At 47.3% G+C, this 13877-nt stretch overlaps 1 protein-coding gene and 1 non-coding gene across 4 annotated transcripts in view; one reads left to right on the plus strand and one right to left on the minus strand.

The window, feature by feature from the left end:
- Ube3b (ubiquitin protein ligase E3B) overlaps positions 1-13877 on the plus strand; it is a 40676-nt gene that overhangs the window by 10455 nt on the left and 16344 nt on the right. For all 3 annotated transcript variants that reach the window (XM_048342791.1, XM_048342793.1, XM_048342792.1), the window contains 8 exons: positions 678-763; positions 1658-1740; positions 3031-3136; positions 3436-3556; positions 4364-4541; positions 6888-7051; positions 8294-8461; positions 12355-12526. In XM_048342791.1, coding sequence (XP_048198748.1) covers positions 678-763; positions 1658-1740; positions 3031-3136; positions 3436-3556; positions 4364-4541; positions 6888-7051; positions 8294-8461; positions 12355-12526 — 1078 coding nt within the window. The remainder of the gene's footprint in view (positions 1-677; positions 764-1657; positions 1741-3030; positions 3137-3435; positions 3557-4363; positions 4542-6887; positions 7052-8293; positions 8462-12354; positions 12527-13877) is intronic.
- On the minus strand, positions 2021-2127 carry LOC125349846. Its single transcript, XR_007210642.1, has one exon. It is a non-coding gene; the product is annotated as a U6 spliceosomal RNA (small nuclear RNA).

A 13877-nucleotide genomic window follows, 5' to 3' on the forward strand; every position in this document is an offset into this window, starting at 1 on the left:
GGAAGCACCTCAAAATACCTGCCTAAACAGCTTTGTATGGGGGAGACACTTTTTCTCCTTTGTAAGAAACATCTTTATGCTGTGTCTTAAGCTTATAATCCTAGCTACTTGGGAAGCAAAGATCTAGGCATGGGGGAATCATGGCTCAGGGATAGCTCAGGCCAAAAGAAGAAAAAGTTTACAAGATTCCATCTCATCTAATGACTGGGCTCAGTGTCCTACACTGTCATCCCAGAGACTGGAGAAAGCACAAATTAAGAGAACCACATTCAGGCCAACTTGACACAAAGCAAGACCTTATCTTGAAAATGACCAATGTAACAAGGGGCTGGCATGATCTAAACATGGTGAGATCCTGAGCCCTGCCAGGGAGCAGAGATGGCACAGGGAGAGCAGAAAGCAGCAGCCCAGGGAGGGGGATGGGAAAGGAGCCACCAGAGCTCTGAGGCAGCCATGTTCTCTTGGCCAGCAGGAGGAAAGGGCCCAACCCCAAGAAGGAACACTTGAGCCAAGCCTTCCGGGAGAGATAGGATCTGATGCTGTACTAGGAACTAGGAAGGCAAGCCGCAAGTGTCATGTTTCCTCATGGCCTTGGGCCCAGGGCATCAATTTCTGTCCTACAGAATTAGGACGCATTATGGCAAGAGATACTTTCTCAGACTTCTCTCTTCCTTTAGGTGAGAGCCTTCGACCAGCCATGAACCACATTTGTGCAAATATAATGGGGCATCTGAACCAGCGTGGATTTTATTCTGTGCTGCAGGTCTGTGCCCATCTACTCTGAATCACTGAATTGGCTTTGGCATGGGTTTTGGCATGCCTGGGGCCCTCCTCACAGAAGCATTTATCTCAGGAAGAGGCAGATTCACAGTGTCCTTCCCTCCTGCACTCTGTCTCTGGTGGCCTGTGGGTTCACGTATGGGGAGGACACAGTTCACACTCTTGTCTTTGAGCCATGAGGATGATACAGCTGTAGGCCATTATTCTTAAGGGAGGCCTCAGGCTTGTTCCTTTGGGCTCCTCACTCACTTAGCCCCCTGCCCATGCCACACTTACAGTGTCCCTTCACACCTGAGGAACTGGCAAAGCCTCATTGCTGCTCTGAAAAGCAGCATTCATCTTCCTTCTGCCCAGCACTGCACTGAGCTGTTTCCTGGTCTGGTATCATGTTCTCTTCAAGAAAGCCCTGTGGTGTGAGGGGTCTGTCAATCCTTCATCATCTGCTCTGTACTAATACTGAGCTACGTTGAAATGAGGCGCTGTCTCCATATTTAAGACAAAAATTCATTTTGACACCCTTGATTTTTGTTGTTGTTCCTTTTCAAAAAAGTGAGGTCTTGCTCTTAATACTAGATTGGCCCAAATTCCTGGGCTCAAGACATCCTCCTGCCTCAATCTCCTGAATAGCTGGGACTTCAGGAGCATGCCACTATGCTCAGCTTGCCACTGTTAACTTTTAAAACTGTTTACTATATAAAAAAAAAAAACAGCGTATTTCAAGTAGGAAGAGAGTAGTAGAACAAACTTTCAGGATTCAGAACTTTCCTTCTGCTTCCTTTCCAAAGGCTCTGAAGCACTCATTTTCCTTCCCCCTCCCCCCATGTACCAATGGACATAAGTTGGTCTTATCCGCTGACCAGTGAAATGTTCTTTCCAGGTGTTGTTGACCCGGGGCCTGGCCAGGCCCCGGCCTTGTCTGTCCAGAGCCACTTTAACGGCAGTCTTTTCTCTAGCATTGCGGTAAGTAGAGCCTTACTAAGAGGCTGGCTACTGCTGGTTGCACCTTTCCTTGCTTTTTTCTTTTCTTTTTTTTTTTTTTTTTTTTTTTTGGCCAGTCCTGGCGCTTGGACTCGGGGCCTGAGCACTGTCCCTGGCTTCTCTTTGCTCGAGGCTAGCACTCTGCCACTTGAGCCATAGCACCACTTCTAGCCGTTTTCTGTATATGTGGTGCTGGGGAAATGAACCCAGGGTTTCATGTATACGAGACAAGCACTCTTGCTACTAGGCCATATTCCCACCCTGAAACATGGAACGCGTCCCAAATTTGCATGTCATCCTTACACAGGGGCCATGCTAATCTTCTCTGTATCGTTCCAGTTTTAGTATATGTGCTGCTGAAGTGAGCACGAGCTTCTTTTTTCTTTTAGTACTGGGGTTTGCATTCAAGGCCATGTACTTGCTGGACAGCTATTCTGCCATTTCAACCACACCCCTCCAAGCATTTTTCCCCCTATGGTTATTTTCTGGATTTTTTTTTAGTTATTTTATTGTTTTGGATTATTTTTAGTTGTATTATTTAGTTATTATAGGGTTTCACATTTCTGTCTGGGTCTAGCCCCAGACTTAAGATCCTCCTACCTAGAACAGCCTGTATATCTGGAATTACAGATGCATACTACTATGACTGGTTTACTTATCCAGATAGGGGTCTTTCCACCTTACTTTGCCTGGGCTGCCCTCAAGTCATGATACTCCTAATCTCTGCCTTCTGGATGGCTAGGAATTAAGGCAGATGGGTGCCTCCATATCTGGCTATGGTGACCTTTATTTTTCTATCTTTTTAGCCTTTTTGTGTTCATTTATATTTATGCTTATGTATATTTTAAATGTTAACATCAAGCTAATTTTAAAAAATAAACTATATAGTGCATTAATTAATTATCACCAAGTGAATATACTTGAGTAAGAACTACTCATTGGATTGAGAAATAGATTGTACTAGAAGCGTTTTTCCCTCCTTCTCAACACAGTCCCCTCTCACTTCTCACATCTATGTAGATTTGGAGCTTCTTTTCTTTGTTTTACAATTTATTATAGAGTGAGCATTTTCTTTATTGTAGAATGGCTTTTCACAGATACCCAGCTCTGCTCCATAATGACTGTAGACATAACCTACTTTCAGTCAGTACTTTGGGAAAGTCCTGGGAATCAGACATTTTGGGCGCGAGGGTGTTGACAGGCTGCTGTTCAGTCTTTAGTTCTGAGTGCGCACGGGTTCCTGTCTCAACAAGCTCATCTGTCTGTGTCCAGCCCTGTGACTGCTGCACAATTTTCAGACAATCTTCTCCGGCCCTTCCTCATCCACATCATGTCAGTGCCTGCCCTTGTGACTCATCTTGGCACAGTGACCCCAGAGGTAAGCGGGCCCCATGGGTGGCCCCCCAAAACCAACACTGTTTAACTTTTCTTAGAATTTAGAAAGTAAAAGGATTTCCCTGCCAGTTCTCACTACTTCCCCTTTTCTCTAAACCAATAACCAGTGTAGACACATTCGTGTTAGGAACCCAGTGCAGTGTCTTGATCCTTTTTCTTGGCGATGGAGATGTGTTCTGCATTACCATGGCAACCAGCAGTCTGTCAAGTTTGTACCCTCAGGGAAACTTGGGTCAGTTTCTACTTCTAACTGTCTGGTCTGCCATCATTTTCCACTTGCAGCGCCTCGCTGTCTTAGAATCTCATGACATGCTGCGGAAATTCATCATGTTCTTAAGAGATGAAGAGCGATGCCGTGATGTGTGTGAGACTTTAGAAGGGTGCCACACGCTCTGTCTGACAGGTGAATATTGGAGAATTCTGGCTATCACGTGAAGCCTGAGTGTTTTGCTCTAGTCATCAGTTTTTAGTAACACCAGGAAGTACTTATTATAAATACATGTATTCAGATAGGTAGTTAAAGTAGATGTAAAGTTAAAAGTGATCTGGAAAACTGGCCTGACCAGCTAGATGTCTTGACTATAAGGGAACACTGGATTTCGGCTCTTGGCTTTCTAGCGTCTAAGGGAAAATTGAAAGTTGATGGGTGGCCTAGGTAATTCAAGAAGGAAGGAAGGAACCTCGAAGTGAGCCTTGAAGTGAAAGAGCCCTAAAGTGCTTCACCTCTTCTGTAGTGCTTTCACTTAGATAAAGGAAGGGCTTGTGGATGAAAGTGTTAGAAAATGGTGGTGGCAAAATCCTCATTGCTTATGAGAAGACAGAGAAGGGATCTTGGGGCTGAATTTTAAGGGAATGTGTGGATAGCAGGAAATTCAGTCACCCTTTTCCTGTGCGCATTTCTCATTTTAATGTTGGGGTCATTAAGTGGGATAGTAAGTTCTGTATACCTCTGTGTGCCTGACTGCACATGCCTCTTCATACCATCTTCTATGAAGAGGAGTCATTGTTCAGCCTCAGAGATAGGGAGAAACAATCGACAGCCACATATCTGTGGCCAAGCCACAGTTTGTAGTCACACTGACAAGTGCCTCTCTCATGTAAACTCTTCCTCCACATACCCCGTGGCTGCCTGAACCACAGGCAGAGAATGTGGTTGGGAGACCCCTGAGCATGTCTGTCTAGCCCATCATACAGTTTTCTCTCGGTATAGGCAACCTCCTACAGTTGGGCTCCCTCAACCCCAGAGTGCTAGAGGAGGAGACAGATGGGTTTGTGAGCCTGCTCACCCAGATGCTGTGCTACTGCCAGAAGTACGTGTCCCAGAAGAAATCCAACCTGACCCACTGGCATCCAGTCCTCGGCTGGTTTTCCCAGTCTGTGGACTATGGGTAAGTCCTGGAGATATGTGGCTGCCTTCCCTCCTTTCCTGCCCCTCCTCTTGCTACCTCCACACTTTTTTTTTTTTTTTGCTGGTCTTAGGTCTTGAACTCAGGGCCTGAGTGCTGTCTCTGAGCCTCTTAGGCTCAAGTCTAGTACTCTACCACTTGAGCCACCATACTACTTCTGCCTTTTTCTGAGTAGTTTATTGGAGATAAGAGTCTCACAGACTTTTCTGCCCAGGCTAGCTTAGAACCTCAGAACCTTAGAACCTGGCTTAGATCCTCAGATCTCAACCTTCTCTTTTCTTTATTTCTTCCAGCTTCTGTTGTTTGTTTCTTGTTACAAAATAATGTGCATTCTATTTTATACAAAGATATAAAATAGAGATCATGTGTGGTAGCACACTTGACCAGCATGGCTGAGGTCCTGGGTCCTATCCATAGCACCATAAAACAATAAGAGAAAGAGAGAAAGAATGAGAACAAGATAGGACCAAGACAATAATAAATAACCCATAACCTTAGTACCCAAAGATGACTGAGTGAGCAGAATTTCAGCCTCTTTTTTTTCTCCCCATTTACTAGGGCTTGAACTCAGGGCCTGGGCACTGCCCTCTGAGCTTTCTTTGCTCAAAGCTACCACTCTGCCCCTTGAGTCACAGTTCCACTTCCTACTTTTTTGGTGCTTAATTAGGGATGAGTCATAGAAACTTTCCTGCCAAGGCAGCCTTTGAAGCTCTATCCTCAGATATCAGCCTCTGGGTAGCTAGGATTACAGGTATGAGCCACCAATGCCTGGCTTCTTTCAGCCTTTCTCAGTGTTGATAGTTTTTCTTACAAAAAGGTGATCATATGATTTTATATTTTATTCACTATTAATCAATTATGAACCTTATCTGTGGGTGATTTTTCTTAATCATCATTTTTATTGATTGCCTGAGCTGCCATATTCTGGAGATTCTAGAACAAGATAGATGATTGACAGGGACAACAGTCACCCTTGTCTTTTACAGGAGCTGGAGGTGAACTTTGCCCTTTCTCATTCAGAACATAAGCAGTGGAAACACTGTTGGGGAAGAGCCCCGGCACTGGTATGGATGAGCTGAGCAGAGCTGGGGCTTAGGCAGTGGTGCGGCCTTTTTCCTTCAGCAGAATGACATCCTGGAGAGAGTGGGTGGTGTGTGCTTGGAGTCAAGAGATTTTAGAGACTGAGTGGTCTGGGCACCACTGCCTCTGCCCCAAGGGCCTGTGGCTCAGTTTCCTCATCTGGAGTATGAGATAATCGTCCTAGCCTCTCTGACAGGGTCATCTTGAAGGACAGAATGAGACATACTGCACAGGAAATATATCATACACATTGCATGCAGAGGGATGCAAGCTGGTTTGTGCTCAGTGGGTGGTGGCTTGTCCCCACCAGGGGTGGGAGGAAGCCAGCTTGAGGCCTTGAGCAGTTGGGTGATGCAGGAGATTCAGGAATGGGCATTGACCTGGGTTATTGTCTGGAATAGAGATAAGCCCTGGAGGCAGGGATGCTCTGAGCCATCTAGATGGAGCGTAGGGGAGACAGGCAGCTGGCACAAAGCAGTGGGAGTGGTAAGAGGTCTGCAAGATGACAGTGACCTGGAGAATTCAGTCATGCTAGTGGCAACATAGGAAGTCTGGGTGGAATGATACACAATTAAAGATTCCATGTCTTGCTGGGCGCTGGTGGCTCATGCCTATAATCCTAGCTACTCAGGAGGCTGCAACCAGAGGATCATGGTTCAAAGCCAGCCAGGGTAGGAAAAGTCTGTGAGGCTTTTATCTCCAATTAACTACTAAAAAGCCCAAAGTGGCACTGTTGCTCAAGTGTTAGAGTGCTAGCCTTGTGCAAAAGAGCTCAGGGACAGGACCCAGGCTGAGTTTAAACCCCAGGACTTGTACATGCACGCATGCACGTGCACACACACACTCTCTCTCTCTCTCTCTCTCTCTCTCTCTCTCTCTCTCTCTCTCTCTCTCTCTCTCTCTCTCTCTCTCTCTCTCTCTCTCTTCCATGTCTTCACATATTTGACCCTTGGTGGTTGGTCTGGTCAGTTCTGAATGTTTTTTTGTTTTTGTTTGTTTTGAGACAGGATCTTGCTTTGTAGCCCAGGCTGGTCTTGAACTTATGTTCCATGTGCCTCTACCTCCTGAGTGCTAGGATTACAGGTGTGCATCACCACATCTGGCTCACTTCTCATCTTTTTTTATTAACTTCCCTGCTGTGGGAGTGCTGGCTGCATCTCCACAGTGAAGGCCCACTGGGGGGTGGAGTGGCCAGTCCCTGGCCAGGCAGAGGTGGGGCTGACATGCGGATCTCCTGCTCTCTCCCAGCCTCAACGAGTCCATGTACTTGGTCACCAAGCAGCTGCAGTTCCTGTGGGGGGTGCCTCTCATCCGCATCTTCTTCAGTGACATCCTCAGCAGGAAGCTGCTGGAGCACCCAGAGCCTGCCCCCGTGCAGCCGGCATCCCCCCAGAACGTGCTCCCCATGAAGAGTAAGTGACAAGTGAGCCCGGTGCTCTTCGTAGTCAGAGGGCAGTTCCCATTTCTTCCCACAGGGAGGCCTGTTGCTGTGGGGTGCTCTGACTTCTCCCAAGGACATTCTCAGGTGATTTCAGTCAAGGCCACTGTTAGCAAAACAGTGACAAGAAACCATAGGAATAGGAAGCAGCCAGTTGTACGTATGGAACAGCCACAGATACACATTCTACAAGGGCTGCACTGCCTATCTCTGAACCTTAGTTTAGCTTTGTGTTAACTTTCTAGTGGCCAAAGTGTGTGGGGGGGGTGAGGGGGAATGGGGATGATTCCTTAGGGAACTTGAAGCTTTCCTGGGTTCTGTGCTGGTGGCTCATGCCTACCTGCTCAGGAGGCTCAGCTCTGAGAGTCATAGTCCAGAGCCAGCTTGGGTAGTAAAGTCCCTGAGATTCTTGTGCAATAAACTAGGAAAAAGCCAAAAGTGGAAGTGTGGCTCAAGTGACAAAGTTCAAGCCAAGTGAGAGTTCAAACTGAGTTCAAACTCTAGTACCAATACCAAAAAAAAGTATTGAGTCCCAGCTCCTCAGCACTTACTCTGCAGGGCAGAAGTGGGTGCAGTGGAAAGATTTCTTGCTCACACTCAAAAGGAATTACTAGCCAGACATAATGGCACATGTCTGTCATATTAGCAGCTAGGAAGATTGTGTCTAGCATATACTGTATAGGGCTACCTCCCACGGCATATTCTGTTTCCCATGGCTGTGTCTTGTAGCTGGAGATGGGCATAAGCTGAGCACCTACTTATATTTCAGGATGCAAGTGGAAGGCTTAAGACAAAAGTAGAAAACCACTGGAGACCCTGAGTCAGCTTCCTGACCACCAGACCACTTCTCCCTGAAGCCCAGGGAAGCGAGACTCGGATGAACCCCCACCTTTCTCCTCTTCCCCTAGTATGGTCCTTTTGGGTTGTTACCTTTGGGATGATGAAAGAATCCTATATGGGACTCGAACATGTTTGGCTTGTTCTAAGAAAGGTGTTGATAACCTGAAGAGGTCTTGGGGTGATAGCTGAAACCCATTTGTTCCATTCTTCCAGTTTATCCTGCAGGACTGTGCCAAGCCAGGCAGAAGCCCTGCTGCGTGGCCTAGCCCTATGTGTGGCATTTGGGAGTTTTTATCAACACTCCTCTGTCTGTACCAGGTGGATACCGCAGATGGCTGAACTTGGGTTGATGTCTTCTCTCTCTCTGCCATGGCAGGTCTTCTCAAGCGTGCATTCCAGAAGTCTGCATCAGTTCGGAATATTCTGAGGCCTGTGGGGGGCAGACGCGTGGACTCGGCGGAGGTGCAGAGAGTGTGCAGCATCTGTGTCCTCTACCAGACCTCGCTGGCCACGCTCACCCAGATCCGCCTGCAGATCCTCACAGGTGGGCCTGGCTGCCACTCCCCTCACCAGCACCATGCGGGGGTGCTCAGAAAACGTGGATTCTTCTTTGCTGACTCAAAAAATTAGATTTTGAGCAGGAGGCATGACTCAAGCTATTTAGTGCCTATCTAGCAAGCACAAAGTTCTGAATTCAAATCCTACACCTAATGAGAGACAAAAATGTATATTTTGAGGGGAAATGTTTTTGAGCTTTGATATGCCTCAGACAGCTCCACTAGGTTTCTCTCACCTGGCTCTTACTTTAGCTATGAAGTATGTTTAACAAGTTATTTTGCCTGACTAGAACTTTAGAAAAGACTAGAAGGCAGGAAAAAAATAATAATTTTACAACCCCCAAACAACCACTATGCCTGAGTTATAGAAATATTTAAACTAATGTGTCATCCCTTCTCCCCACTTCATTAGCCATTTTATAAGCATTTTCTCATGTCAGAAATTCTCTTCAGAAACCTCATTTCATTGGCCAGATGATAACTCATCTTGTGGATAGGCCTAATGGTTTTTTCCTTTTAGTTGAGCAAGGAAAGTTTGTTCTGTAAGCACAGAATCGGGTATCAGGGCTTTTTGGGGGTACAGCCTAGCAGGGATGGGGAGGAGTTCGTATTCTGAGCACAAAAAGTCTTTGTGAGCCATGCAAGCTTTTGAGGTTAAGAGTTTCTCTGCTGTGTTGCATCGTTTTGAAATCCTAAGTTGCTGCCGCCTCTGTATTTCATGCTTTATTCCGTCTTCACCTATCCACAGAGCAGCAGCTATCTGTGCAAAGCCCTGTGTGTACAGAGGTGGACACAAGCTCAGGGCTGTCCCAAGGGGAGTGTCTTGTAGAGCGGAGAGAACAGCTGTGTGGAAGGAAAGGTGCCTGAAGGGCACCATAGAAATGAAAGGTTCGGCCTGGAACAGGGCCCGCTGTGTCTTCATTGCAAGGCCGTCTCCTGTGTGAGAAGAGGTCTGCCAGCCCTGCACAGTAACACCTGCTCCCCATTGTGTCAGTCTAGGAGATGGCTGGATGGTCCCATGTGGACCCCTCTGGTCTCGTGGAGGTGTTAGAGCTGGAGGCACAGACTGCATGCATCCTGGGGAAATGGATTTGGGGTGTGAGGACTAAAAGTGGCAAAGTGATCCTAGGCTTGGAGCCTGAGTGCAGATGGTGGAGAAGCTGAGTTGGAGAAGGGACATGGCCCATGGAGAACTGAATTGTGTTGGTCCAGGAGAGTGTAGGTGCCTGCTAGCCTGCACACTGGCGTATCCAATTCCTTCGTGAACACGGCCTGAATGGAATGGAGCCTTGAACAGGGTCCTAGGAGAGACCAGAAAGGAGGGGGGTAGAGACCACACACAGCTGGGGCTCCCCAGCACTTGAGGGCCTGGGACCATCTTGTGGGAGAGAATTCTGAGGTTACTGCCTGGGTCCAGCTTTCTAAAATGAGCTCATATCTCAGTTCATTTTCCCAAGTGAGAAGTGTCTTGGGGGCTGGGAACATGGCCTAGTGGCAAGAGTTCTTGACTCGTATACAAGAAGCCCTGGGTTCAGTTCCCCAGCACCACATATATAGAAAACGGCCAGAAGTAGCGCTGTGGCTCAAGTGGCAGAGTGCTAGCTTTGAGTGAAAGGGAAGCCAGAGACAGTGCTCAGGCCCTGAGTCCAAGGCCCAGGACTGGCAAAAAAAAAAAAAAACAAACTGTCTTGGCCAACATGAAAATACATATTTTTAAGAATAAAATGATGTTTAGTCTATCATTTAGCTGTATACATTTTAAGTCTGATTATAGAAATAGTATCTTGCCAGATAACAAGTCGCTCACACCTATAATCCTAATCACTCAGTAGGCTAAGATCTGAGAATCAGAGTTCAAAGCCAACCCAAGCAGGAAAAGTCTGTGAGACTTACCTCCACCCAAAAATCCAGAAGTGGGGGCTGGGGTGTAGCTCAGTGGCAAAGCACTTGCCAACATCTTGGGTTTGATCCCCAGTACCAAAAAAGAAAAGACAAAATACAGTTTTTAATAAAAGAAAAAAAAACCCAATCAAAAAAAAATCCACAAGTGGAGGTGTGACTCAAGTGGCAGAGTACTAACCTTGAGCAAAAATGCTCAGGGACAGCATGCAGGTCCTGAGTTCAAAGCCCAGGACCAGCACAAAAGAAAGGAAGGGAAAAGGAGAGGGAGGCAGGCAAGCAAGCATCTTCTAAAATACTGCCTTTGTAATCTCACAGCTAAGGGAATATCTCTGTGCCCGGAGGCATGGGAGCTGTGCCGGTTCCCCTCCACAGCTGCCCAGGGCACAGCCTCCCTGCTATGGCCTGAGGAGCGGGCGGAGCGGGCTCAGCGGGCTCCCTGACCCTGTTCCTGAGCTTGCATTTCTGTGTGTGTTTTGCAGTTCTTTCTGTTCACCTCTAAGCAGCCTTCAGTAGCATTGACCAGGTGGCCCACAGCCCCGCCTCATGCTACTGTGTCTGCCCAAACAGTCCAGTCAGAACTAAAGAACTCACAGAGGGCCTTATGACATGAAAAGAATACAGGCTCCAAAGTAGGCTACTGATGCTCTGATGCGCGCACCTTACTATCCAGATTTATATTTACTAAGTCACTGGCTGTGCTTCAGACACACTGGCCATGCATCTGTCTGTCTGAGGCCACACGGCCTCAGGAAGTAGACTTGGAATGACCTCTGCTCCCCAAGATTAATTCTTTATTGCTCAGTGTTCATCACCTTACCATGTTGAATTCAAAGTAATCATAGATAAGAGGAACACGTTACTAAACCTGGTGAGAGACAGGTGTCTGCTTGTGGGTCATCATTGCCAGCCCACTACTCATTTTTGTAAATTAACTTGTATTAGATCACAGCCAAACCCATCCATTTACTGAATGCCTGGTGCCCCTTTGGGTTAGTCTTGAGCAGTATGCAGATGCCCACTACTGTGTCCTCACATGGTGAACCACACCCTTACTTAGCTTGTAAAATCACTGGGAACCTGATTTCCGGAGGAGAGTATTGCAGTGTACCACTAAGCCATCCAGAGCAGCAATCTCTAGTCAGGCCCTGGCGGCCCACTGAGCCCATGTTCACATAAGGAAAGCGCTGCGCTGGAATAAAGGCTACCCACCCACCTTCAGAGAGACTTCTTTGAGCCTCTGCTGGCTCAGCACTGCCCAAGATGCCAGTCATTCTTTGCTCAATTAAACTCTGCTAGATTTAATTTGTTTGAAGTTTTTTTTTTAAATTATGATTATAGCAAGAGACAATCTGGCCCACAAAGTATAAAAACACCACCTCTCTGGCCCTCTCCAGAAGGAATGTGCTGATCCAAAGTGTAATTGCTAAGAGAGGTAGATCTGGGTTCTTTTGGCTCTGATGCTTACTGGCTCTGTACAAATTGTGAAGCCTCTCCATACTTCCTCCTCCCTTCCTCTTCCCCCAAAGCAGAGAGGAACTCGGGCTGCCCAGAAAACGAAGCCTGTGCAGGCAAGTGTTGAGCGTGGTACCTGGCACACGCATTCACCATTAGCATCATTGTGATTCTGTTGGTGATGCTTTTCTTTTTTTTTTTGCCAGTCGTGGGCCTTGGACTCAGGCCTGAGCACTGTTCCTGGCTTCTTTTTGCTCAAGGCTAGCACTCTGCCACTTGAGCCACAGTGACACTTCTGGCCATTTTCTGTATATGTGGTGCTGGGGAATTGAACCCAGTGCTTCATGTATGGGAGGCAAGCACTCTTGCCACTAGGCCATATTCCCAGCCCTGGTGATGCTTTTCTGATTTGCACACATTGACTGTTCACTAATAGGTTTCAGTGTTTGTTTTTCCAAGGGAAAAGAGAAACAACGGATCAGCTGGAGCCCCCACCTGAAGCTTGGGTTTCTTTGTCCTTTTTCAGGTCTCACTTACCTTGATGACCTGCTGCCCAAACTGTGGGCCTTTATCTGTGAGCTGGGGCCCCATGGAGGGTTAAAGCTCTTCTTGGAATGCCTGAACAACGACACCAGAGAGTCCAAGCAGCTCTTGGCCATGCTGATGCTGTTCTGTGACTGTTCCCGACACCTCATCACGTAGGTGGCTCCTGAGGGGCCGAGGACCTGCTCCTGGTTACCGTGGTGGGGAGCAAGTGGCTGGTGGGGGATCACCACAGACATGTGGACCTGGGGTGACAGGGTCGACATAGGAATTAGACTTGAGGTGCAGTGGTGCACACCTGTAGTCCCAGTGGTGGTTCAGGAGGCTGGAGTTGGAAAGATCACTTGAGTTCATGGTCACTTGAGACCAGGTTTGGGCATTGTAGCCCTGTGTCATCTCAAGAAAAAGAGAAGGAAGGAAGGGAACATTATGAAGGGGATAGCAGATACTTCACATTCAGCAATTGTGCCCATCCTACCAGGGAAGCTGAGTCAGTCTGAATGAGACCAGGGGAGCTCTTAGAAATGGTTTCAAATCACAGCTCAAATGGTTTACTTACCGTGCTACGTAGATTACTGAAAATTCCAGAACCAGAGAACAAAACCTGACTCTGCCAGTTACTGAGACAATCCTGGGATTCGACCTCGCTGAGAGTCAGTTTCCTCTTCTAGAAATAGGAATCCCGAGCCTGGGAATATGGCCTAGTGGCAAGAGTGCTTGCCTCATATACATGAAGCCCTGGGTTCAATTCCCCAGCACCACATATATACAAAAGGCCAGAAGTGGCGCTGTGGCTCAAGTGGCAGAGTGCTAACCTTGAGCAAAAAGAAGCCAGGGGCCAGGGACAGTGCTTAGGCCCTCAGTCCAAGGCCTGGGACTGGCAAAAAAAAAAGAGAGGAATCCCAGCAGCACTTCCCTTTTAGGCATGTGGTAAGGATTATGAGAGTGAATGCCAATTTGGGGCAAGTTCCTTCTCTGAGCCTCAGCCTTCTTACTAGTAGAATAGAGAAATTACAAATCTACTAGAGTCCGTGAGGGAAGGCATGTCAAGGACTTAAAACAGCATTTGTCAAAAACTTAGTCCTTGGTTCTGAGTGGGATATTGACTAGTGCACTTATTCTATCTCCTAGAACGTTGATGAAGAATTGTAAGATAGAGTGGGTCTCTGGCACTTGCGTTCAGGTGAGAGAGGACCTAGGGCCCGGGAGTGGGCATCATGGAAAAGTTGGGTGAGCAGGTGGAGGCCAGAGCAGGCTCTGGGCTGGAAAGGCACTGCTTTCAGCTGCTATCATCCATCCAGGCTGCCCTGGAGTGAGTTGTGTTGGAAAGCTTGTAAGGTAGTTTTAGGGAGAGCTGTGTCTCACACATTCATTCATTCATATATTCTTCCTAACATGTTCATTCCCTCATAAATATTTGTCATGTGCTGCAGTGTCAGGCTCCACAGACTTGATCATGGTTCCTTCCTCTTCAGGCGTGAAGGAGGCTTGATTTAACAAAGTTGT

Source organism: Perognathus longimembris, chromosome 3, assembly GCF_023159225.1.
Source record: "Perognathus longimembris pacificus isolate PPM17 chromosome 3, ASM2315922v1, whole genome shotgun sequence".
NCBI classification, from domain to species: Eukaryota; Metazoa; Chordata; class Mammalia; order Rodentia; family Heteromyidae; genus Perognathus; species Perognathus longimembris.